This window comes from Pipistrellus hanaki (assembly GCF_964339955.1).
Source record: "Pipistrellus hanaki genome assembly, chromosome: 7".
In the NCBI taxonomy this organism is placed as follows: domain Eukaryota; kingdom Metazoa; phylum Chordata; class Mammalia; order Chiroptera; family Vespertilionidae; genus Pipistrellus; species Pipistrellus hanaki.
Window position 1 is genome coordinate 88,536,327 of NC_140509.1, and position 24,797 is coordinate 88,561,123.

Below are 24,797 nucleotides of genomic sequence, written 5' to 3' on the forward strand. Positions count from 1 at the left end.
CCATGTAAAGGCCTATTTGCTTTTACGATTTTACTCTATGTAGTGATTAAAAGATGCGTCTCCAAAACAGCCCCTCCAGGCTGCGTGTCCCCAACCCCGGGAATGTGAGTCCAAGGTGTTTACTTACATCCACTGACGTCTTAGTGAGACCCAGAGGGAGGAAAGGGAAACCGTGAAGAAACCCTATGCATGAGACGGGTCAGCCATCTCCATGGACAAAAGTCAACTTTTCCAGATAAACTTCTTGCTCATAAATATAAGGAAAACTGACAAGAGCTGTTTATTTTTTCATCCTTAAAATAAAATTTAAAAAATAGCTCTGGAGGATAGACAAGTGTGGAAGAATGAGGAAAAGGAAAGGAAATTCAGCTCCTGGACCTGAGCTGCTGAGAGAAGAGAAGTTCTAACAGGATAAGCACATCGGGTTTATTTGAATAAACAAAGCAGCGCGTGGCACAGAGGTCAATCTTTCCGCAGGGGCACTGTCTCCTCCCGGATGCCCTCCTTAGTCACGATGCAGATCCGCAGGGCGTCCCCGGTGTACACGTCCCTCTCGGCAGCAGAAATGAAGACGTCTTTCACGAGCCGCATGGCTCTGTCCAAAGAGAGCGGGACATGCTCCACATTCTGCATGTTCTTAAAACCAACCTGGTGGGACAGGAAGCTTGGGTGAGGCGTCACGTGACCGTACAGAGGACCAAGCTCTTGTCCCTCCGCCTTAACACGTCGCACGGATCAGTGTCCTCCCACACAAATGCGTGGAGACAAAGCCCTGGCTCTCAGGAAGCCCCTGGCCTGAAGGTGGGCAAGGGCAGAGCGTTACAGACTGTGCTGCAGCTGAGGAGGGAGAGGAGCCAGGAAAGCCGAGCAGCCACGACCAGACCCGCTAGAACAAAAGACACTGGAGTTGAGCGTGAAGGAGAAACACGGGAGTAGAGGTAGTAAGCAATGAGCAGAGAAGTTACTGCATGTGACCAATTTCAGAAAAGCGAGGAGAATGACCTGGGGAAGGGAGCCAGAATGCAGGACAGATGTGAGGAGATACAACAATCCAGGCAAGATGCCACGCTGGTCTGAGTTCAGTCAGCAGAAATGGAAAAGGAGCATGTTAATAAGACAGAGATGGTATCAGGGAGAAAGGTGTTTTCGGGTGAGGATGTAAGGAGAACTGAAAAGATGGACCAACTGTGGTCAGCACCAGAGTCCTAGAAGTCTCAGGGATGCAGGAAGCAGGCAGGCATGGGGTAGGTGAGCAGTGGCCGAGGGCCAGCAGAGACCAGGTCTAGCAGGCAAATCAGCCATAGTCCACAAGGATTTACGAGAAAGCCTGGCCTCCCCCCTGCCCCTGGCCCTGGAGCAGAGGAGGAATGGGGCAGTGTCGTTACCTGGTTGTCCAGCAATGGCTGCAGCATGGCACTTGCTGAACCTCCTGCCTTGAAGGAGTCTCTCTGGTAGGAGCCCACGGGGTCAAAGCTGTACACGGCTCCCTTCCCTTCAAGAAGGAAACAGTCTCCATGAGGCTGCATCCTGACCCCAATCTCAAATCATGGCAAAGTGTGAAGCTGAATGGACTACTGACTTAGCTAAAATTTCAGCAACTCTCAGCGAGGAGCACAAGCCCTGTTGCACATGGAATATCAGCAGCCTGCCCTCCCGTCCCCCAGAGCCCACCTGCCACTCCTGTCTCCACGTGGTGTCTGCCACCAGATTGCACTCTGCACACCAAACTCCACCCCCATTCTTGATTTCCTGTGTGCATGTGGCCTCACAGGCATGACAGTTAATGGTCACAGGTCCTGCTCTAAGTTCTGTACCAAATTCCTCCTGAACATCGTAGTTAGTATGGAACCAAAACTGCAACCACTCTGAAGCTGGCATGTGAAACACGGCAGTGTGGACAAGGCCATTTCTGTGGCTCCTAAGAGCAAAACCTTTCTAGCAGCCTCAACTCCATCAGCAGAAGGGGGGCACGTCCACAGTGATAGACAGCCTTCAGAGAGGGTAGGGCTGGGGCGTGGCGATCAGACCTGACCATCACACCTAGGTGCAGCATTGTCAAGAGGAATGGAAGCCAAAAATTGGAACAGGCCAAAACTGGTTTGGCTCAGTGGATAGAACATAGGCCTGTGGACTGAAAGGTGCCAGGTTCGATTCTGGTCAAGGGCATGTACCTTGGTTGCAGGCATATCCCGGGTAGGGGGTGTGTTGGAGGCAACTGATTGATGTTTCTAGCTCTCTATCCCTCTCTTCTCCCTTCCTCTCTGTAATAAGTCAATAAAATATATTTTAAAAAAACAAAACAAAACAAAACAAAACACTGGAACAGACATTTTAAGGAAGCCTCCAATGTAGAAGACAGAGCCCAAAACAAACAACAAGAAAACCAATCTGATAAAATGCAACAACTCAAGGAAACTTCAAAGTATTTCAAGGTATAAAAAGAACAGGATTCTTAAAAAATATATAAATAAAATATGGAAACTGAAAAACAAAAAAGGGAAAGCTGGTGGAGAAGGTGGAGAAAGAGACACAGTAATGAGGAAAAACCCTGGACGAGGGTCAGAACCCAGGATGAGACAGAGGCCAACAGTAAAGTCTCAGAAAGGCCTGCCGATTTCTTTTTCAGAAATCCACTTGGAGAAAAACCAAGAAAAGGGATGCCTTGGTCAGAGCTGAAGACTGCTGGGGAACAAACTTCTTTAAGAAATAGTATTACTTTAAGGAAAATCAAAGACAAGATTAGAAAGGACAGTTGGAAATGCCTGAGAATCAAATCCACCAGAACAAGGAGCGCTGTCATGTGTAAATCAAAGGCCAGGAAGGGCCTGCGGTCAAACAGACCCAAACCCCAGCCTGCCGGTTAGTAGCCATGAGCTCACAGATCAGCCCTGACTCTCAGGGGAGGTCAAGGACCTTGCCTGCCCTGCTGAAATTCAACCGTAGCTACGAATGCTGCTAAAACAGGAATTTATTGATCTGACATTCAAATCAGATATAATTTAAGTCAAAGAGGCACCAGAAGAGCTGTACTAGGCTAGGCAGCTGATCGGTGGCTAGAATTTAATTGCCCAGGTTAAGAGTAATTAATTTCTGATGATCATTTCTAGCCCTTACACTTTCTCTTAGTTTTCTAGGCTGTAAGCCTCAAAGGATACTGTGTTGGCCTAGTCTGTTTAATGTGAACCGTGAAGGTGGAAGTGCAGAAAGTTCCTAGAGCCCCTTGGTGGGGGCAGCAGGGAAGCCTGTGGGCAGAGACACAGAGCCTGGAGGGACGTAACAGAGAAGCCCCGATTCCTTCCCACTGCCTTCCCTCTCGGAAGGAGACCCATTTCAGTGACCAGGTCTCACTGACGCTTCTGTAAGCCACTCTAAATGGTGCACAGACAGACCTGAGAGTCTATGTGGTGTTTGAAGCAACTGAAAGTCAGCACAGATCAGACTTGTGTGAAGCTTAGCCAAACAACAGGACAGAAATGTCCCGGCTCTGTCGGAAACCAGAGCCTTTCAAAAATGTTACAAAACCACGGCGAACCTTAACCGGTTTGGCTCAGTAGAAAGAGCGTCAGTATGCAGACTAAAGGATCCCAGATTCAATTCCGGTCAAGGGCATGTACCTTGGTTGTGGGCACATCCCCAGTGGGGGGTGGGCAGGAGGCAGCTGATCAATGTTTCTCTCTTATCGATGTTTCTAACTCTTTATCCCTCTCCCTTCCACTCTGAAAAAAAAAAAAAAAAAAATCATTAAAATATATTAAAAACAAAACAACCAAAAAACACACAGGTGAAAACTCATGCATTCCTTCCAAGACATCAGTTTTTAAAAACATTTTGATGTCAAATAAGTTTATCCTCCAGGTCAGATTTCCCTTTTAAGACTAAAATGCTGAGTACCTACTTCTGAACTCACTGAGACCTTGAGGAAATAGTAAAGCAACGCCTGCCGACATTCTAGCGCCAACTGCCACCTGCTCTGTGTCCCTGGACAACCATCTATTTCCTCTCAGCTTCAGTCTCTGTTGCTTTATCAGAAAATGAAATTGTTGGGCAAGATGGTCCTTGTGGTTTTCTTCAAGTCTAGATGAAACCCTGGCACCTAAGACATGCCAGCCCCTCCTTTTCCACAAGAAAGACCTTACCTTCTTCGTCGAGTCCCCCGATGATGTTGTAAACGTAGTACGGAAAGAAGCGCCGGGAGTAGAGGATTGTGGACAACATTGCTGCAATAGCCCCCGTGGTCATGGCCTTGTTATTGGAATGCTTGTACATCTGCCATTTTAAAGAAAAACAGGTATGTAGAGGCAGACTATATTTATTATAGGCTACAACAATGAATAATACAGGGAAAAGAATAAGTGCATATCTTGGCTAAAGAAAAGATACCTGTTTCTCTCATGATAAAAATACACAATATTACTAAGGTAAAATAATTCACTATTCCTTAGTGAATAATTCCTTAGTAAAATAATTCCTACCTATCACTTTGGGAGGAATAAGAATTTTTAGAGGAAAGAACACTAAGTTTGCCCTCTAGTATCTGGTTTACAGACTATTTCCCATGTCATCCTTATTCCAAGACAAAGATATAAACTCCAGAGCAAACTCACACCAACCCAGCTCTTCACTCCGCATAGACCAGTCAGAAAACTGTAGCCGTGGGCCAAATCCAGTCCCACCCATGTCTGTAAGCAGTTTCTCTCATCATGACATGCCAGCTACAGCTGCTTCTGAGTTTCAACAGCAGAGCTGAGTGTTGCCACCAAGACCTAGTGATCCACAAAGCTGAGACACTTCCTATCTGGGCCTTTGTAGAGTCTGCTGAGCCCTGATCAGATGCAGGTCGAGGCCCCTCTCGGCACAGCAGCCTCGCCTGAGAGCAGAGATGAGGCCTCAGACTCTAGGACAGGGTGTGGTCTTGCTTCTAAAGCCCCTGCAGTGAGGACAGGAGCCTCCGAACCCAGGTGACATTCACATTCAGAGTCCCAGCCCACATTTACTTCACCCGTGGGAACCCAAACTTATCCAACAGACTGAGGAATCTTACCAAATAGCAAACATAACATCAAGTTCCCCAAATTGTCAGCCACATAGCAACCATCTCTAAAGAGACACCTAGGAGGTACTGTGGAATCATCAGTGACAAAGCACTCAAGACACAAGTGGTATATGTGTTGGTGTCCAGAAGAATGTTTTCCAAGGTGTAAGTCGTACAAAATTTTAATATCATTTTATTTCAAAACGAAACCCCACTTATTCACCTCACCATATATGTAATAATGTATTGAAGAAACATTTCAGGAAGTATTGTGCACTAAGTTGATCTCACTGATTGTTTTATTTAACAAAACAGCTCTCCCTGTCATGTTTATTTTTGCCCTCTAAGTCCCATTTACAAAATATGTATTAGAAACCACACACAGGTCAATAAATGTAAGTTGCTGAAGCTTGCAATGTAAGTGGAATCCTATCTAATAAGAGTAATATGCAAATTAACAATCACCCCTGCTATACCCACAAGCCACACCCACCAGCCAATCAGGAGCGAATATACAAATAAACCCAACCAAGATGGCTATGGCCACAGAGAGCAGGAGGGAGGCTTGGGTTTCCCCAGCAATGGAGGAAGCCAAACTTTCCGCCTGCCCTTGCAAGCCTAGGCCTCCACTCAAGGCTATAAAATTTCAATTATAGAAGATAACATAAACCCAAACAGAAAAGAGCTGGAAAGAGCAGGAGGCTAGGGTTGCCCTGGGTGATGGAGGAAGCCAAGCTTTCCGCACACCCTGGCCAGACCAGGCCTCTGCCTAAGCCTACAAAGTTTCAATTATAGAAGATACATAAATCCCAATAGAAATGGCTGCTGCCACTGAGCAAGCAAAAGGCTTGGCTCCACTCCAGGTTACAAAGTTTCAATTGTAGAAGATAAAAAAACTCCAGATGCCAGGGCCTCCGCTTGGGTTGCCAGGCGGCGTGGCCTGAAAACCACCTCAGGCCCCTTGCCCAGGCCGCCCCATGCCCCAAGGGAATCCCTACCCTGATCCAGAACACCCTTCAGGGCAAAACAGCCCCCACCCGTGCACCAGGCCTCTATCCTATCTAATAAAGGAGTAATATGCAGATTGACCATCACTAGAACACACAAGATGGCTACCCCCGTGTGGACACAAGATGGCCAACTCCAAGATGACCAGCAGGGGAGGGCAGTTGGGAGGGACCAGGCCTGCAAAAGAAGGCAGTTGAGGGTGATCAAGCCTGCAGGGGAGGGCAGTTAGGGGTGACCAAGCAAGAAGAGGAATGAGACCAACCTTTAGCAAAGGGCTGACACGTCACTGCCTGAGGCATGAGCTGCGAAAGAAGGCAGTTGGGGGCGATCAGGCCTGCAGGAAAGGACAGTTGGGAGGGACCCAGGCCTGCAGAGGAGAGCAGTTAGGGGCAAACAGGTTGGCAGGGGAGCAGTTAGGCATTAATCAGGCTGGCAGGGGAGTGGTTAGGGGATGATCAGACTGGAAGGCAGAAGAGGTTGGGGCAATTAAGAAGGCAAGCAGGTGAGCAGTTGGGAGCCAGCAGTCCTGGATTGTGAGAGGGATGTCTGACTGCCCGTTTAGGCCCAATCTCTGATTCCCTCAAGGGGTCCCAGATTGGAGAGAATGCAGGCTGGGCTGAGGGATCCCACCAACCCCCATGTATGAATTTCTTGCCTCTAATTTTTAAATAAGTATTAACAACCAATAAATACTGAATCAGATGGCTCCTACATATGCAAGAACTACGTGTCAGATGAGTAAGGCACTGCGTAGTCCAGTGACCACACCACTCGCAGGGGAACATCTCAGATGTTACAAACAGGCAGGCAAACATGGTCACTACTGCTCATTTCTTCATGTACCAGGTGGACCAACCAACCACTTAAAAACTGTGACCACAGCCTACAAAATTAAATCAGGAACCAAGGGCAATGGAACTGACACTGCAAATACCACCAACAGCTCTGTCAAAATCTCACTAGGTTACATTTCTGAATGCTGACAATGGTGACTGGGAGTTCTAGCCCTTCTGAGTGCAGTAAAACCCACCTAACAGTCCAAACACTCCTACCCTAGTCTGGAAGCAACTAGAAGCAAATGCTAACTATACACAGACCCTAATCCAAGTCCAGACCCCCCTTGCTTCATCCGAGTCAATTGCAGCTCATGGGTCAGGCAGGGACGTGTCAGCCCTTTGCTAAAGGTTGGTCTCATTCCTTCTTTCACTTCTTCCTAACACTGCCTCTCCTCTCCCCTACCCCACCGGCCTCAATTAAAGCCTGTGAAGGTAGTAGGTAATATTGGCTTTCCCCTTCCTACTCCTACCCACAAGTTCTGTCTGTAAGGGGCAGGGGGGGAAACACATCAGCTGACAGGATTCCAGACCAAGCTCCCATCAAAAAGCTTGTTTTCTCCACAGAAGTCGATCCGTTTTGTTTTTTAGGGAAGAAGAACCCCATTCCTGCTGCCTTAAAAAAGGGCAGAAATCCTTTCTGTTGTAGGGATCTGACAGGTGGATCTGTTGTGGTTTCATATTCTTTTTGTTAATGACGCTGCATCGACAGGTAAGTTTGTCATACTAACCTAGCGCTTCTCCAGCTATTCTGAGCAGCAGCCACACCATGTCCATAAAAGTGTCTAACGAGTTATTAACTTCCAATAGTCAGACATGTAAGACACACTTACCTTTAGTCTTGCTTCAATAATCTTCGTCAGGGTTAGACAGTCTCCATGGAAACCGCTGCATCCAATGACTGTTTTGTCTGTTCTATAAAAAGCACATTTCAGGACACTGAGTTGGTTAAACAGTAAAGCAAAACACATGTTGGGCGATGCTAAACTTAAAACTTCTATTCCAACTGTTCACTGGATGGTAATGGGACAACTGCTATTGCCATTTAGTGAATAATGGAAATGGGGAAATGTCTGTAATTGGATACCTAATTCCTTACATCACATAAATTTTAGAGAAAAATACAAAGTTTAAAAGAAAAAATAAGAAAATGTATTAATAATACATATGACCAAAGTCCAGCTTTAACTTTGTGTACAATTAGGAAAATCATTAATACCGCAAGGGATCATGGGGGTGTAACATGCAACATGGTGGCTGTCGTTGCTGTCGTACATATTTGAAGTTGCTGAGATAAGTTCTCATTAAAATAAGTAAATCTGTGCAATATGTGCGTGGACAGTTTTTACCTAGACCAGTGGTCGGCAAACTGCGGCTCTCAAGCCACATGCGGCTCTTTGGCCCCTTGAGTTTTAAGCAAAGTCCAACTTAGGAGTTCCCTAATTGAGTTAATAACAATGTACCTACCTATATAGTTTAAGTTTAAAAAATCTGGCTCTCAAAATAAATTTCAAACGTTATACCATTGATATTTGGCTCTGTTGACTGAGTTTGCCGACCACTGACCTAGACTTACTGTGATTATTTTACATTACATGCCAATTAGAATCATGTTGTACATCTGAAACTAAGATGGGTAAAATGTTATGACAGTCACATAAAAGTAGACACAAGTCACCATAAACATATGAAAAGAGCCTCCTGGTTTCTCAGAAATCCAAATCTAAACAAGAGACGATTTCCACCTATTACACTGGCTGTAATGCCTCGTGCTGGCAGCTTTTGGAAAACGGTCCTCTCAGATGCTGGGAAGAAGTACACATCAATCTCACCCTCAGGAGGTCACTGGCTAGATCTAGCAAAGGGTTAAGCGCATATCACTTTCATACAATAATCCCACTGCCAGAGATTCATCATGTCAGCAAGTTTGCAAAGACATGTTCTAGATTACTTGTGTGAGTATACATACTATTGTAATGGCTCTCCAAAACAAAACAACAAACAAAAAACATCCCACCAGAGGGAAACTGATTTAATTTTGGTACATCCATACAAGTTCAATATGTCTCAAAATTAACTTGTAAATCTGGGTATTAACCTATAAAGAAAGCTAAACCAACTTTGTCAAGAACTATTTAGCATAGGCCATGATTTCTGTTGTATATTTGAAATTTTTCATGACAAAATGTTGAGATGAAAATATTTAGGTTATGGCCCTAAGTGGTTTGGCTCAGTGGATAGAGCGTTGGCCTGCGGATTGAAGGGTCCCAGGTTTGATTCCAGTCAAGGGCATGTACTTTGGTTGTGGGCACATCCCCAGTAGGAGGTGTGCAGGAAGCAGCTGATGTTTCTCTCTCATTGATGTTTCTAATTCTCTATTCCTCTCTCTTAAAAATAAATGTTTAAAATAAATAAAAATAATCTTAAAAGAAAATATTTAGGTTATGAAAGGCACTGTTGCTTAAACCGGTTTGGTTCAGTGGATAGAGCATTGGTCTGTGGACTGAAAGGCCCCAGGTTTGATTCCGATCAAGGGCACATACCTTGGTTGCGGGCACATCCCCAGTAGGGGGTATGCAGGAGGCAGCTGATCCATGTTTCTCTCTCATCAATGTTTCTAGGTCTCTATCTCTCTCTCCCTTCCTCTCTGTAAAAAAATCAATAAAATAGATATATTTTTTAAAAAAGAAAGGCACTGTTGGTATCCACAAATGGCAGATACCATGAACACTACATAGTAAATTATTAGGAAATACTAATTTGTAAAATTGTTTCCTAACAAAAATGCAAGCTAAGCCCCAAACAGGCGGTCTAAGAAGTCACACAACACACTGTTTAGAAGTTAAATTTCTGTAGCAATAAATTACCACAAGGAGCTGGGAAATGTGGAATTAGAAATTTACTTACAATTTGTAACATTTGGGACTGTCCCGGGTGTGGATTGAAAACCCTTCACTCAATCGAGTATCAGAAGCAACAATGGAAAAATCTTCTCCAGCAATAGCCAATACAGTACTGAGGAAAAAAGGACAAAAAAAATTAATGAATCCTCCTGGATGGTAAACAAGCCTGACCCAACAGAAGGGTGTGGGCCCAGTTCTGACCACTGCAATAAAGCGAGTATCACAACAGAGTGAGTCACAGTTTTTGGGTTCTCTGGGCACAGAAAAGTTACATTTATACTACACTGAAATAAGTGTGTAATACTATTATGTAATTTAAAAATGTTATTGCTAAAAAATGCTAATACTTGTAAAGAACACATCATCTGTGAGCACATTAAACACAACACGAGGTATGGCTGCACTGGGAGAAAATCACTGGATACGAGCAAGAGCAGGATTCAGATAGAAGAGGTGAGATCAGGAAAGGAGCCCTGGCTACAAGTCATCTGGAAAAATATCCAGAATTCTTTAAAACACAAGTCTACATCACAGCAAAGGGTCCATAGTGGGAGGTAAAAGAAGAGCCACAGAATTATCATCATTATTAAAAATTAAATGCCTGCCCTGCCGATGTGGCTCAGTGGTTGAGCATCAACTTATGAACCAGGTCATGATTCCATTCCTGGTCAGGGTACATGCCCTGGTTGCGCTCAAGCCCCAGTGTGGGGTGTGCAGGAGGCAGACAGTCGGTGATTCTCTCTTATCATTGATGTTTCTAACCCTCTCTCCCCCTCCCTTTCTCTCTCTGAAATCAATAAAAAAATTAAAAAAAAATATATATAGACTGAGAAAAAAGGTAACACAATTTAATAATCAGAAATTCATAGAGCTTAAATTGGATTACAAGAGGCTAAAAAGTGAGAAATGGGTACTGAATATTCAAAATCTTGCATAGTCTTAGAATTCACAACTGCCTTTTGAAATGAGTCCAATAGCCACCTTATGACATAACTATTCCATCAGTTGCCACCAAAAGTGTTAGAAGTGAAACAGTAAAGCATAAACTCAGTGGCCACAGAGATATGGATTCAAATCCTGGCTCAACTTCACACCGGCCTTGTGGCTGGAGCCCCAGGGTCATTGTAAAAATGGGCTAATACCATCTAATACTCAGGGCAGCATGAGGATGAAAAAATGTAACTGCTGGCAATTTACAAAATGCTTGATTCTCCTCCAAACTCTAAGAAGCTAAGGAAGAGAAGGGCATTTGTGTTCAAAAAGTGGAGAGGCCACACTGCCCTTTAGTGGCAGGCACAAGGCTAAAATCATACTTTCCACCACATCCCAAAAATGTGCTTGAATACTTCAAATCCACAAGACCTGATTAAATAAACTGGTCGTCTTCCCATTGGTGTGTTCCAGCTGGTGTTTGCTTTATGTAGTTTGGTCGGTAAACTGCAACCGCTGCCTCAATTTACAGCTGCCAAGAGTCCTTAATGGACTAATTCAACCCTAATTCTTACAGTGTTTATCAAGGAAAAGCACCACGTAACATAAAGCTGTATTTTTATTTTTAAAAGGACTACTTAAATGTAACATGCAAGATAACAGTTTTAAAGGCCCTCTTCTGAGTATTTTCCCCCGGAGTTAAGCTAAATCTTAAAAAAACAAGCATTTGAACTATGAAACAAAGCCTGGCCAACTAATGCTACTTTCTACCTAAAATAACAGAAGACGATTAAGTTGTGTGATCAGCCCTTGTGGCTCCAGACACAACTATGCATCTACCAACGCGGACGGATCCACCCTCAGACACTCCACTGTCCGTTGCTGCCGGTGCGTCCCTCCGGGAAGCTCCCCCGCAGCGGAGGCCGGACTTCCGTGACAACTTGCGGCCTCACTGCCCACTGGCCGACCGCACCGAGAGCCAAGTAATGGGCCAGAGGACAAGCCACCCGGAGACGGAGGCCCTCAGCACACCGGAGGGCGTGAGCAGGGCCAGGGATGGGGAGCGACTGCGAGGCCTCACCCTCCGTTGAACGCGTAGGGCGAGAAGCGCAGCTGCACGGGGCCGGCGCCGCGCGGCTCCATCGCCAGCTCTCGTCCAGGACCCCAAGACACCGCTGCAGAGGACAACATCGCCGGCACCCGCTCCTGCTGTCTCACCGCGAGATGGCCACCCAGCCGGAAGTAGGAAATCGCGCCACTTCCGGTTGTCCCGCGGCGCTCCCTCTGGTCGCCCGGGCGCGCACAGGGGCCCGGTTCCCAGAGGTCCGCGTGGCTGCTGGGCCCCCCACTCCAAGAAAGCTGACGGAGGTGTCAGGGTTTTCTTCCTTAAGAAAACACCCGAATTCACTTTTGATGTACAGGAATTTTAAAGACTGACCATACAAAAATAATTGCCAACACAATCGCGCATCGCAAAGTCGGATCGTCTACGGGAGTGCAAGTTGGTGCGGCCGAATTTGGAAAGCGACTGGTATCCCCTGGCATCGTTGGAGAGAAGCACACCTGCACTCCCAGCAGTTAAGCTTCCCGGTGTGCACTACGCCAGAAGGCATGTGCAAGAATGTCCACATAGCATTGTCCCAAATAGCCCCAAACTGGAAGTGAGCAAATATCCACAAACGCAGGCATATGTCATATCAACGACGGTTAACCGACGTCCGCTAGCGAGGGGTCTTCTGTCGGGACACACGCTACATAACAGAAGGACACAGCTGGAAGGGCCGGCAGTACTCGGCTTCCTGATTTATAACCTCCTGTTCATCTGGACGTGTGTTTTCACTTCCTTATATGAACATTATATTTTACAATTTTCTTAAAAGTCCTTTTAAAAACGGACGGAGAAACTGAGGCGGAGAGGCAGGCAACCGGCCAAAGATCAGGCAGACAGTCGCTTTGCCTACTTCCAGTAACGACCAATGAGAAGACACGGACCAGCGGGCCCCGCCCCGCCCCGGAACTCCCGAATGGCTCTGCCTCGCCCCTCAAGCCCTTCAAAACGCTTATCCCGGGAAGCCCCGGAAGTGACGCAAGCCCACACTTCCCAGCACCGCCCCCCGAGCGTGGCCCCGCGCTGAAGCCGAGCGTGCACTGGCGGAAGTGGCGTTATAAACGTGCGCCGGGAGCTCCAGAGGGTCGGCCGGGGTCGCCGCGGCGGGCGCCTGGGCCGCCGGCCGTTAGACTAGGCCTCCGCAGGTGGTGTTGGCGTCAGCAGTGGCCCCAGGTAACAGCCGCCTTGGCCTTTCTCTCCTCCCAGGGCCGTGCGAAGTCGACCCTGCGACGGGGCCGCCTGGAGGCCCGGAGGAGGCGGATGAGCGCCCAGGCCGCGCGGGAACGCTCTCCGTTGGAGCCGACGCCCCCCGCCGTCACGCCGGGCGGACGCGGGGCCGGGTCCTCCAGTGCTGCCGCCGTCTCTCCTTTTCGTTTTTGTATATGCAGCACTTCTGAGGTTTTAGAGTAACGATGTCCAAAAAGAAACTTTTCACATCTCTGACACTTTCTGAAGCGGGATTTTCGTTTTCACGTTTTTGGCCTGTTTTTCAGGAGTGTGGCCCGTTTTCCTCACAGTGATCATCGGATTCTTTGGTCCGTTCTGGAAATGTCAGTGTTTGCGCTGCAGCAGCTCATGCTTGAGTGCATGTGGGTTTTGACTTTTAACTTGTAACTAAGACCCGCAAGTCTAGTGAGAACGTCCTATTAGATAATGTTTAAACTGATGTCTAGTGATAATGCCACACGTTTATCCTGTGGGACAACGAGGTGCTGTGTGTGATCATCACTTAACTTAGTGATTCAACCGGATCCCAGGGCAACAGCCCATCCAATGGAACGGAACAGAACACGGGGTCTTTGAGCAGAGTCACTTATTTTGTCTAAAAGTTACTTCAAAAATTAAGCCAAGAAAAAAATAGTAATTTAAGGAAAGCCAGATAGATACACTTTGTATTTATGTCTTCCAGAGAGGTAAAGTTATTACATAAAACAGACAGCTTCTACAGTGTTTTACTGAAGTGGCAGGTCAATAAGTGATCACACTAAAGTGTATTGGATCCAATAAAATGTTTATTGAATTCAATGCCTAAGACACTGAAGTTATAAAATTAATTGGAATATTTAAGAACCTGAAATTGGCCTAATAGGGCTGTGTACATAGAGTAAACTCAGGCATAAAGTTTGCTTGGGTATTTGTTTTCTCTGGGTATTTTTCCCCAAAAGATTTCAGTGCTGATTATGATACCTTAATTTTGAACATTAGGAGTATTTAAATTAAACATGTAACAAGACAGTTTTGTCCTTTTGGTAGTTTTGCATGCAATCACAGGCAACATGGAAGGAATAAACTTTCAGTATTAAAGATAAAATGCTTCTTTGGGGGGGCGGTATGTAACCATGAAACTGGTTTATAAAATTGTAGAGCTTATGGATATTCTCACATCAAACTTCAACGTTTCAGGGCAGCATCTAGGTGTGAACGTAACTGAGAACTGCGGGAGCTGCTAGGAAGTTGTGCTGGGGATGCTCCCGGGAAAGACCAGCTGCTAAGGCAGCGCCAGTGCAGAGGCTGTTGACTTGCCCAGAAAAAAGGGATCGCCATGGATCAGAACAACAGCCTGCCGCCCTATGCTCAGGGCCTGGCCTCCCCTCAGGTAACAGCATCTGCTCTTGAAGGTTGATTGGTATTCTTTAAACCATTCACATCTTGTTGAGAAGGTCTCCTAGGCTTTGAATAGGCATGATCATGTGTAATTTGCAGAGTCTCTGTGGAAGCATAAATGTGTCTTTGTCCTGCAGATGTTGTCTCCCTGTCTGTGGTTTATTTTTTAATTTTCCTGATGTTGTCTTTTTGAAAGTAGAAGTTAATCATTTTTTTTTCTCGCCTCTTTATCAGCATTGCTTCATGGTTCGTCTTCTGTGTCTTGTCTGAGAGATCTTTGCCTACTTTAACTCATAAGGTGTTTTACTGCATAGTTCTTGTTTTTATATGTATATCTGTCATTTATTTGTTTTTAGCTCATTTTTATACATGGCCTAAAGAAAGCAGACCTTTCAAAACCTTAGCTGTAGTCTTTTTAGGTTAATGTAGCTTGCATTTTTTTCTAGCAAGTATTTATTTATTTATTTTTAAATATATTTTATTGATTTTTTACAGAGAGGAAGAGAGAGGGATAGGGAGTTAGAAACATCGATGAGAGAAAATCATGGATCAGCTGCCTCTTGCACACCCCCTACTGGGGATGTGTCTGCAACCAAGGTGCATGCCCTTGACCGGAATCGAACCTGGGACCTTTTGGTCCCCATGCCAACTCTCTATCCACTGAGCCAAACTGGTTTCGGCTCTAGCTAGCATTTTTATGTAAGTTAGTGGTAGAGGCAGTGGAATAATGTCTGTACTCGGGGCCACAGTGTGTAGTTTGTCCTCTCTTATTCTTTCTGCCACCATGTTGGTGAGATAGTTTGACATAAATGTCTTACACATTTTTAGTTTATGCTTTCTGCCAAATAAAGTGGCAGAGCAGAAAAGGGTTGTGGTTCTTTGTTTGGGTCTTGCACTTATTGAAAATATAATGGAAACGGAATCCCTCCATGCAGAACTGTCAGGTGCGGCTTTAGGAGGTTCACAGCCGCCACGAGCTCTGCTGGCTCCACAGTCTCCATGGATGTGGGTGTCAGGAAAAGGTTGGACTGGGGGTTGGGAAAATGTGCTTGTGATCTTGGCTAATCTGCCAATAAGATCTGTGGTTAAAGAAGAAAGAAGAGCATGTGTTTCCCTTCCCAGAGGGATGTTGGTAAGACTCGGGGCGATTAATAACTGTCACGATGTCTAGAAGTATTGAGAAGCAGAGTAGAAAGTAAATCGATATTCTCTGATAAATGTGTTTGGTTTTGTTGATTTAACCTTTTGAGAGCAATGATTAACCTTTTTTAATAGTGCTAGAATAATCATCATGACCACTGCAAGCACTCAGTGTTTCCCATGTGCCTGTCATCTGGTTGGACGCTGTAAGTGGATATTTCTAGGGTAACCATGTAATTTATCATCCAAGCTGGAAATGGGGTGCTACCCAGATGGTCAGCAGGATAATAGTTTAAACAAGGATGTGGGGTCACCCCAGTGGTCTCCCTGATTCTTTCTAACAATCTCAGGGCATTATTGTCTCCTAGGTAGGCCTGAAGGATTTAGCAACTTCCTTAGTTCTCATGTGTAATAAGTAGCAGATTTGGATTTCACACCTGAGCTCCTACCTACTATGTTATGGTAATTGAAGAAAGTGATGTGTGAAAGAACAGCAAGTTCCTCCCTAATAATGCTCAATAACTGCATTTACACCAGAAGTCATCTGTCTTTACACATCTCATCCGTTCTCTCACCTGGCAGCACCAACCAGCCTAACCCACTGTTCTGACTCTCCACAGGGCGCCATGACTCCTGGAATCCCTATCTTTAGTCCAATGATGCCATATGGCACAGGGCTGACTCCACAGCCCATTCAGAACACCAACAGTCTGTCCATTCTGGAGGAGCAGCAACGGCAGCAGCAGCAGCAACAGCAGCAGCAGCAGCAGCAGCAGCAGCAGCAGGCGGCAGCAGTGACAACAGTGACAGCCGCAGTGCAGCAGTCAACATCCCAGCAAGCTCCTCAGGGGGCCTCAGGACAGACACCACAGCTCTTCCACTCACAGACTCTTACTACCACTGCACCCTTGCCAGGCACCACACCCCTATACCCCTCACCCATGACCCCCATGACCCCCATCACGCCTGCCACGCCAGCCTCTGAGAGCTCGGGGATTGTGCCACAGCTGCAGTGAGTACTTGTGTCTTCTTGCTGCCTGGGAGGGTCCCTGGGAGCCTGCCGCTGCTCTTTGTTTTCAGAGGCATCGTGGATCTCACAGTGACTCTGGATCGCAGTTTCTGTCTCACTTTGGAGGGAAGCAAAGCTGTCCTAGTGAGTCACCCTCAGTGAGAAGCTCTCCCAGCTTAACAAGTTGTCAGCTTGTGTCTATGCTCTTGGACCAGCAGAATCCTTTGTGTATTTTCTTGTAGACATTTTCCTAGAGCTGGTTTGCTCAGGCCAGATAGAAGCTCCTTCCCTTGGCATGCTGCTGGTCTTTGGTATGATTAGTTACTTAGTCATAGAATTACATGGTTCATAGTGGTCCTTGGTTTTCATTGGTTACTAGAGACCTGATGCACAAAAATTGTGCATAAGTAGGCCCTTGTCGCCCCACTCTCTGCCCACTGGTTGTTCTTGAAGGTTGTCTGCTGTCTAGTCTAATTAGCATATTAGCTTTTTATTATATAGGATTATATGAGGGCTGAAGATCTGTCTTTCACACAAGCTGAGGATGGCTGTTCTTTCCCTAAATTGACTTTTGCCTAAAGGCAGTGGGTTCTAGCCGAAGCCGGTTTGGCTCAGTGGTAGAGCGTCGGTCTGCGGACTGAAAGGTCCCAGGTTCGATTCTGGTCAAGGGCATGTACCTTGGTCGCGGGCACATCTCCAGTAGGGGGTGTGCAAGAGGCAGCTGGTCGATGTTTCTCTCTCATCGACGTTTCTAGCTCTCTATCTCTCTACCTTCCTCTCAGTAAGAAATCAATAAAAATATATTAAAAAAAAAAAAAAGGCAGTGGGTTCTATATGTAACAGGATTTGGAGTGAGGGGGGTGGAGTGGGTGGGGGATACAATATATTGATACAGTGGGGAGGAGGAAGTATCTAACGGGTTTAGAGAATGGGTGGATGGTGGCGGCGGCTGGACAACACTGAATGCATTGGACACCACTGAGCAGTGCACCAAAATGGTAAAGGTGCTAAATTTTGTTATGTGCATTTTAAGACAATTTCAAAATGGGAATAAAGAATGCATTTAAGTCCTAACTGGTGTTCACAGTGGTCAGATCATTGTCCTGTGCACCCTAGGGTCGCAGTTTCTGTTCCTGGTTAGGGCACATACCCAGGTAGCAGATTTGATCCCTGGTTGAGATGCATGAGTGAGGCAACCAATCGATGTTTCTCTCTCTCCCTCTCCCTTCTACTCTCTCTAGAATCAATGAAAAACATATCACGGATGTGGATTTAAAAAAGAAAAGAATACATTTAATTGTTATATGACTAAGTGTGTGATAGATGCACCAAAATTTACTTGACTGAGTTCACACATGGACAAGTGTTACAGGCAGGCGTGTATTGAAGTTGATTGGAAGGAAATGGGTGACATGGAGATGAAGACATTCCTAGGTGCCTCACAGCTCTGCACTTGCACCCACAGGAGGTGTGTCTGCAGTCTGGGTGCACTGAGCACAGGACAGTGATGCCGGGCCCATGCACGATAGTTTTATTCAGGGGGCACTACGCATAGCAAGTCTACACTTTCAAGACCAGGAAGATGTAGAGTAAAAATTTAGATTGGCTCTGTTTATAAATTTTTATTAAAATTTGTAATAAAGTTGTTTTTCGCTGTAGCATATTTTTTCTTTTGTAAGTTATTCATGAAATGATACGAGAATACTGAAAATGGGAGTCTTGGGCATAGATAAATGGTTGTCTGTTTTTCTTGATTTACTGTGAGTTAAGCAGAACCAAACAGGTTTTTTTCCCCCCCCTTTGTTCTGAGTTGTTATTCTTCCATAGGATACTTATTTTGAGAGGACTGAGAAAGTCACGCCTGCCCATTTTCTTTGTAAGCAGTGGTCTTAGGGTTAGCAGTGGTGGTGGTTCAGAGCTCAGAGATGAGGTGCATCGGATTCGGTGACAGGCTAGGGCTCTGGATAGACAGCTCCCAGCTCTGGCTCTGAGGAGCCACGTGTCTCCTGAGTAGGTTACCCCATTTAAGCCTCAGTATATGTAAAATGCTCACTATGGTATGTGTTACTTTTTAGACACTTAAAAAATGTCAGTTTATTAAAATTTGAATTAAAATTAAATTTCATGAAATTGAATTAGTTTGAATGAAACAATCAGGTTTCCAGATAATCATCTAACACCTCATCCTGTAAAAGTTAAATGAATAAATCACATTTTCTTTTAAATTTTTTTGCAGAAATATTGTATCCACAGTGAATCTCGGTTGTAAACTTGACCTGAAGACCATTGCACTTCGTGCCCGAAATGCTGAATATAATCCCAAGGTCAGAGCAATTTCAATGTATTTCGCACTGTAATACAGGACTTTACTTCTCAAGATCCCTAGATCAGTAAGTTTGTGCCATGATAATTAATAAATGCTGTTTCTGAGATACAACTGGAAATAGGAGGTCACTTCCGCAGGTATTGATGTGTTTGTATTCTGCCTTATTAACTGCTCTGGAGGTGAAGGTTTTTCAAACAAAGTTTATAGTTACAGAAGCTAGTCATGGGAAGCATTAAATATAAGGTAGAAGTAGAGGACCTCATGTAATTAAAAGAAAAAGAAATTGAGCCCTTGCCTGTGTGGCTCAATTGGTTAGGCTTGCCCCAGACATTGGAAGGTCCCTGGCTCGATTCTCGGTCAGGCCCTATGCCTGGATTGCAGGTTTGGTCCTATGGTAGGCAGCAGATCAATGTGTCTCTGTCACAGTGATGTTTTTCTCCCCTCCTAACTCCCTCCCACACTCCTTCCCTCTCTCCTTCCCTTTCCCTTTCTCAAATCAATAAAAAAAAAAAAAAACTTTTAAGAAAAAGATTTGCAAGTACTCCCTATCTTATAGGAATGTAGGAAAGAATATACAGGTCATCACAGTTCTGCTTCCTATGGGAAACCTTGTGCCCTGCTTGGTGGCGGGAGGTCCTGCCTGGGGGCGCATGTGGGTGCTATGGTGGCTGTGCACAGAACTTCTTAGCTTTCATAGTCTAGTTTTCCTCACGCCCTAACGACTCTCCACCATTCCAGCGGTTCGCTGCTGTTATCATGAGAATAAGGGAGCCCCGGACCACAGCCTTGATCTTCAGTTCCGGGAAAATGGTGTGTACGGGTGCCAAGAGGTAGGTGCGGAGAGGCCGTTCTGTCTGTTGTTTGTGTGTCCTCGGTGGTAGGCTGATGCTTGAATCAAATACTTTTGTTGCTTTCTTACTACAGTAGTTGGCTCTAATCACTTTAGTCGGCAGTAATTTCATTTTTTTAAAGTTAGGCCTGGCCCTGGCTGGTTGGCTCAGCTGATTGGAGTGTCATCTCATACACTGAAAGGTGGCAGGTTCTTTTCCTGGTTTAGCACATACCTGTACTGCGAGTTCGATCCCGGGTTGGGGCGTGTACAGGAGGCAACTTATCACTGTTTCTCTCTCACGTTGATGTTTCCTTTTCCTTCCTTCCTCTTTAAAAATCAATTTTTAAGAATCCATAAAAAAATAAAACTTAGGCATGACTTTTGGACATATGTTACCATTGCTTATTTCCCTACAATTCAGTTGCATTTTGTGTGTATTTGATAAAATATTACATCACAACTATTAAGGATTCCTTTGTATAAAAAAGTTTGTACACAAATTCATCCCCTAGAAATCAGGATGAGCACAGACCTCCTTGGCTCTGGCAGTGACGTGGTGACAGATGCCACTGCCCTCGTGGGGATGGTGTTTGTTCTGACTGTCTGAGTTGTGCACCTTCATGCCAAATGCTGCTGCCTATACTCTGCCTCAGTGTGCCATGAGCCCCTCTTCGAATGCCTTGACGGGTCTAAGCCTAGCAGCCCACAGACATGGTAGGAGACACAGGAGTAGGGGAATTAGACACAAATGAAGTAAACTAAACTCCTAAAATAAAAAGTTTAGTTTAGGATGCCACTTGCAGGTGTTAACGTACAGAGGGGCTATAGAGCTTTTGCTAATTCGGAACTTAAAAGTTGTCTTTTAAGGAAGCCATGGGTGTGGACATTCTGGCTCTGGTCTCAAAGTGTTTTCAGAAGGCGAGACGTGGATCTGTCCTGGCTCCACGTCACACTTCATTCCGGTGTCTTTAACAGCTTGTTTTACTTGGGACGATGCCATGGGAACGTGGGGTTTCCTAGTGGATGCTCCATGTGTTGCCTTCACCACAGCCACGCTGTCTTGTACCTCAGAAGTAACAGTGGGTATCTGTGTGGGTGACTATTTTATCAAGATAAAGAAATCATACATTTAAAAATTTTTTTTTTAAATATATTGAGTTTTTACAGAGAGGAAGGGAGAGGGATAGAGAGTTAGAAACATCAATGAGAGAGAAACATCGATCAGCTGCCTCCTGCACACCCCCTCATGGGGATGTGCCCACAACCAAAGTACATGCCCCTAACCGGAATCGAACCTGGGACCCCTCAGTCTCCAGGCCGATGCTCTATCCACTGAGCCAAAACCGTTTCGGCCATTTATTAAAGAAAAAAAAGACTGTGTATAGTTAATTTTTGTCATTCCTAACCTTGAACCTGAGAGTCTTGTTTAGGGTGGTATCATTGCTGTCATTCACTGGGTTCTACATAAACTCTGCATTCTTAGTCAGTTTTATCCACAGGTGAGTTATGGAAATGGACATAAAATAGGGTAGAACTAGTGTGTGCATTCTTTAAGTACAAACCTCATCAGTATTTTCCTATCAAAATGATACTTGTTTTCTTTTAGTAGGAATTTGTGAGCTAAAATACAAAAGCAGCCAGTGGTCATGTTGGTGATTGTATGTGCACATCTGTAAACTCGTGGCTGGTAGTAATGGGGTGAATTGGAAAGGTGGTCATTTTTGTAGGCTTGGTTTTCTAAATTTGTTTGTGTCTGCACATGTTTTTTCTTATTTGGAAGGGGTGACCGGTTCACACTTTTTAAAGCCGCTCATTTCAATAACTATGTCAGCTGGCTCTGAGCATGAACAGCTCACTTTTCCCTCTCCCTAGTGAAGAGCAGTCCCGACTAGCAGCACGAAAGTACGCCAGAGTTGTGCAGAAGTTGGGTTTCCCAGCCAAGTTTTTGGACTTCAAGATTCAGAACATGGTGGGGAGCTGCGATGTGAAATTCCCCATAAGGTTAGAAGGCCTGGTTCTGACCCACCAACAATTCAGTAGGTGAGTCTGAAGGGTGTTGGGATTGCTTTTGGCAGCAGTCTGTTCAAAAGTGCACAATAAACTGTCTGTAGCTCTCACTGTGCTTACTGTGGAGGTTTCTCCCGATGGCCGGAGTGATGCCTCTGGGTCTCGCTGGCCTTCTGCCCACTGCATGTGGTGACGTGAAAACCCCCTTTACCATGAAATTGATTCCCTTCTCTGTTCCATCGTCATATTGCTCAGTGACTATATTTCAGATGTGTGAATTAATCCTTTGTACGCCATAAGCATCTATAGACATATAGATGGTTTCCGTTTTGGATGCATGCCAGTTAGCTGGTTAAACCCACCACCTTGTGCATCAACCTTCCCCTTTCAGTCTACTCGCCGTTATCAGGTCCAGCAGTAAAGGGCATGGTTGAAGGACATGAATATCCTTTCTGCTGTTGCTTCCTGCCGAGAACTGCCAGGCACATGGTCCCTCCCCAGCCTACCTGCTTGTGGCACCCCTCAGGCTTGATGTATCCTTTGGGGTACCAGGGCCTTTGCACATTCCACTTTTATACCCGGCATAGTCTCACTTTTGCTTTAAAAACTCTTACTCACATTTTTAACTTGAGCACCTCTTCCTCAGAAAAACCTTCCTGAATTTTCTGCTAGCGACATACACATCCCGTTTTCAGTCTCTGAACTAATGACACAAGATTTCTAGGTTTAGAATAACACACATGAGTACAGCATCCAAACAGCGGAGTCAGGGAAAGGTTCATTCTGTACCCAGTATCTGCTCCAGCACTGGTTAAATGCCCGACCAGGGTCAACAGCTAGAGAATATTTCAGTGTAAGGAGATGAGATGAGAATGACTAAAAGGCAGAATGTTGCTGTCAGATTGAGAAGCAATGGTATCCCTAAACTTGTCCAGAATAACACTGGGTAAGGGTCAGAGAGACTTTAGAACATTATGTAAAGCTCTCATTCTTGTCAGAAAATCCACCCTCATTAGAGAGTTATTTAATCCTCAGGTGCAGATTACCGGTTGGCTTTCCTGGCCTTCTGCCCCCTCTCCTTTGATGCTACTTGAGGAGCTAGGCTTTGCCTTCTATAATAGCTGTATTTTCATGTTTTTGCTTATACAGGTTTTCATTTTATCTTAAAAGCATGGGCAACTTTTAATTTATAAACTTTTCTTTGTTTTCCTTCTAGTTATGAGCCAGAGTTATTTCCTGGTTTAATCTACAGAATGATCAAACCCAGAATTGTTCTTCTTATTTTTGTTTCTGGAAAAGTTGTATTAACAGGTAAGTTGTAACAGGAAGTAGTGTCTGAGATTTTAAAGTTTTAAGAATGTCATTTTTTCCATGTGAGAAGTAATTTCACAGAGTTGGGACCATTGATAGCTACTTGCAGAGGTCTTTTCTTTCCTCCCACCCAAACATGCTGGCAAGAAATGTACCAGAGAGGAGAGAAAATCAGACCCCATTCCTGCTGGTCCTTCAGCCCAGTCTTGACTTGTGGGCAGGGGAGAAGATGGGCATCGCATTGGATAAGAGATGGAGTTTTAGTTGGAAATTGTTCCTTAAAGCCTTTGCATGTATCAGCATGTGATTTTGAGACAACAAAGGGAGATTTGGAGGAGCTTGGTGGGAGGCAGCAGTTGGGGAATACTATTCAGCCATTGTTACTGTGCCTGTGGCCCTGATCTGGTGCAGGGACCAGCACTGTGATGCCTGCCGAGAGGAGGCTGAGTCACATAGGGTGTCGCTTTAATAATTTAAAAAGCCCTTTAAGAAAACTGCTTTAAAAACAAAATTTTGACAAGGGGTTTTATCATTAATACTAGAGGCCCGGTGCACGAATTTGTGCGCTGGTGGGGTGGCCATTGGGGGCAGGCTGGCTGGTGCTAGGGGTGGTGGGCATTCTGGTTATTCTGCTGTTCAGTCAGTTTGCATATTACCCTTTTAATATGTAGGATTTTAATGCATGTGCCTGTTAGTCTAACTCAGGGGTCCTCAAACTTTTTAAAGTGGGGGCCAGATCACGGTCCCTCAGAGAGCTGGAGGGCCAGACTATATGAACTAATTCCTACTGTAACACCTCGGCTGCGCTCACTGTCCAAAAAACCTGGCGGGCCGGATCAGACTCCTCTGCGGGCCGCATGTGGCCCGCGGGCTGTAGTTTGAAGACCCCTGGTCTAACTCATGGAGAGATTTCTGTTAGTGGTTTTAAATCATAAAATTGCCTCTTAATAAGTTAAGAAATGCTATTTTAGACTCTCATCAATACCCCACTTGTCTTCATAGGTGCTAAAGTCAGAGCAGAAATTTATGAAGCCTTTGAAAACATCTACCCCATCCTCAAGGGCTTCAGGAAGACGACGTAATGGCTGGCCTGCCCTCCCACCCACTTGTAAAAACACACCCGTTTGGTACATTTAAGTGGTGGTGTGGGTGGCCTGGGTCCGTGTGGATTGCAGCCTGCATGTACACCTAGGCACACGCCAGGTGTTTCTGTAGTGCTGGTCTGTGCTGCCTGCCTATTTAGATTTAGCTTTCAATTTTAAACTCTTACTGCTGTTGACAAGTTGGTTTAAGGGACAAAACTTTGGTGTTAAAGCCACCTCTTCAATTGACTGGACTTTTAATTTTTTTTTGCTTTCTTCCCCATAAACCAGTTTTTATATTTCTACCAGAAAAGTAAAAATGTTTTTTACAAGTGTTGTTTTTCTAATTTGTAATCCTAGGGTTTATTTTTGTGCCACACATTCCGCCCTCTCAGTATTGCAGGACAGATGTATTAATGAACATGGATGGCTGTAAATATTTCTCCTCATACTCTGTACAATAAATGCTGTTTATAAAAGTTAGGTTGATGCTATAAATGCCTTGTAAGATTTATGTGGTCCTACTGTTAAAAGGTTGTATTTTAGATATAATGCCTGAAACCACTGTGTGTGTGCTTGTTGTTTCAATCAACATTCCATTGTCTGTTGCAATGGGAAAGGAACAATCGGCCGGAGGCTTAAGGTTACCCGTCAAACATGTCTATCGTGGTC

The 24,797-nt window shown here is 45.1% G+C and overlaps 2 protein-coding genes across 3 annotated transcripts; one reads left to right on the forward strand and one right to left on the reverse strand.

The window, feature by feature from the left end:
• Positions 1–255: 255 nt before the first annotated feature.
• Positions 256–12,665, reverse strand: PSMB1 (proteasome 20S subunit beta 1). The gene is made up of 6 exons (XM_084889978.1): positions 11,788–12,665; positions 9,781–9,888; positions 7,707–7,788; positions 4,137–4,266; positions 1,386–1,492; positions 256–648 (listed from the first exon to the last, which is right to left on the reverse strand). Exons 1-6 carry the CDS (start codon positions 11,895–11,897, stop codon positions 463–465), a joined length of 723 nt encoding a protein of 240 aa, XP_084746104.1. The 5' UTR covers positions 11,898–12,665; the 3' UTR covers positions 256–462.
• A 171-nt stretch (positions 12,666–12,836) lies between these two features.
• Positions 12,837–24,605, forward strand: TBP (TATA-box binding protein). Of its 2 annotated transcripts, none has more exons than XM_084889977.1 (8): positions 12,837–13,403; positions 14,218–14,410; positions 16,179–16,570; positions 18,804–18,891; positions 19,632–19,723; positions 21,598–21,765; positions 22,949–23,043; positions 24,046–24,605. In XM_084889977.1, exons 2-8 carry the CDS (start codon positions 14,357–14,359, stop codon positions 24,123–24,125), a joined length of 969 nt encoding a protein of 322 aa, XP_084746103.1. In that variant the 5' UTR covers positions 12,837–13,403; positions 14,218–14,356; the 3' UTR covers positions 24,126–24,605. The 2 variants fall into 2 exon arrangements, with proteins under 2 accessions (XP_084746103.1, XP_084746102.1); XM_084889976.1 differs by having other exon boundaries at positions 12,837–12,987.
• The last annotated feature ends 192 nt before the right edge of the window (positions 24,606–24,797 follow it).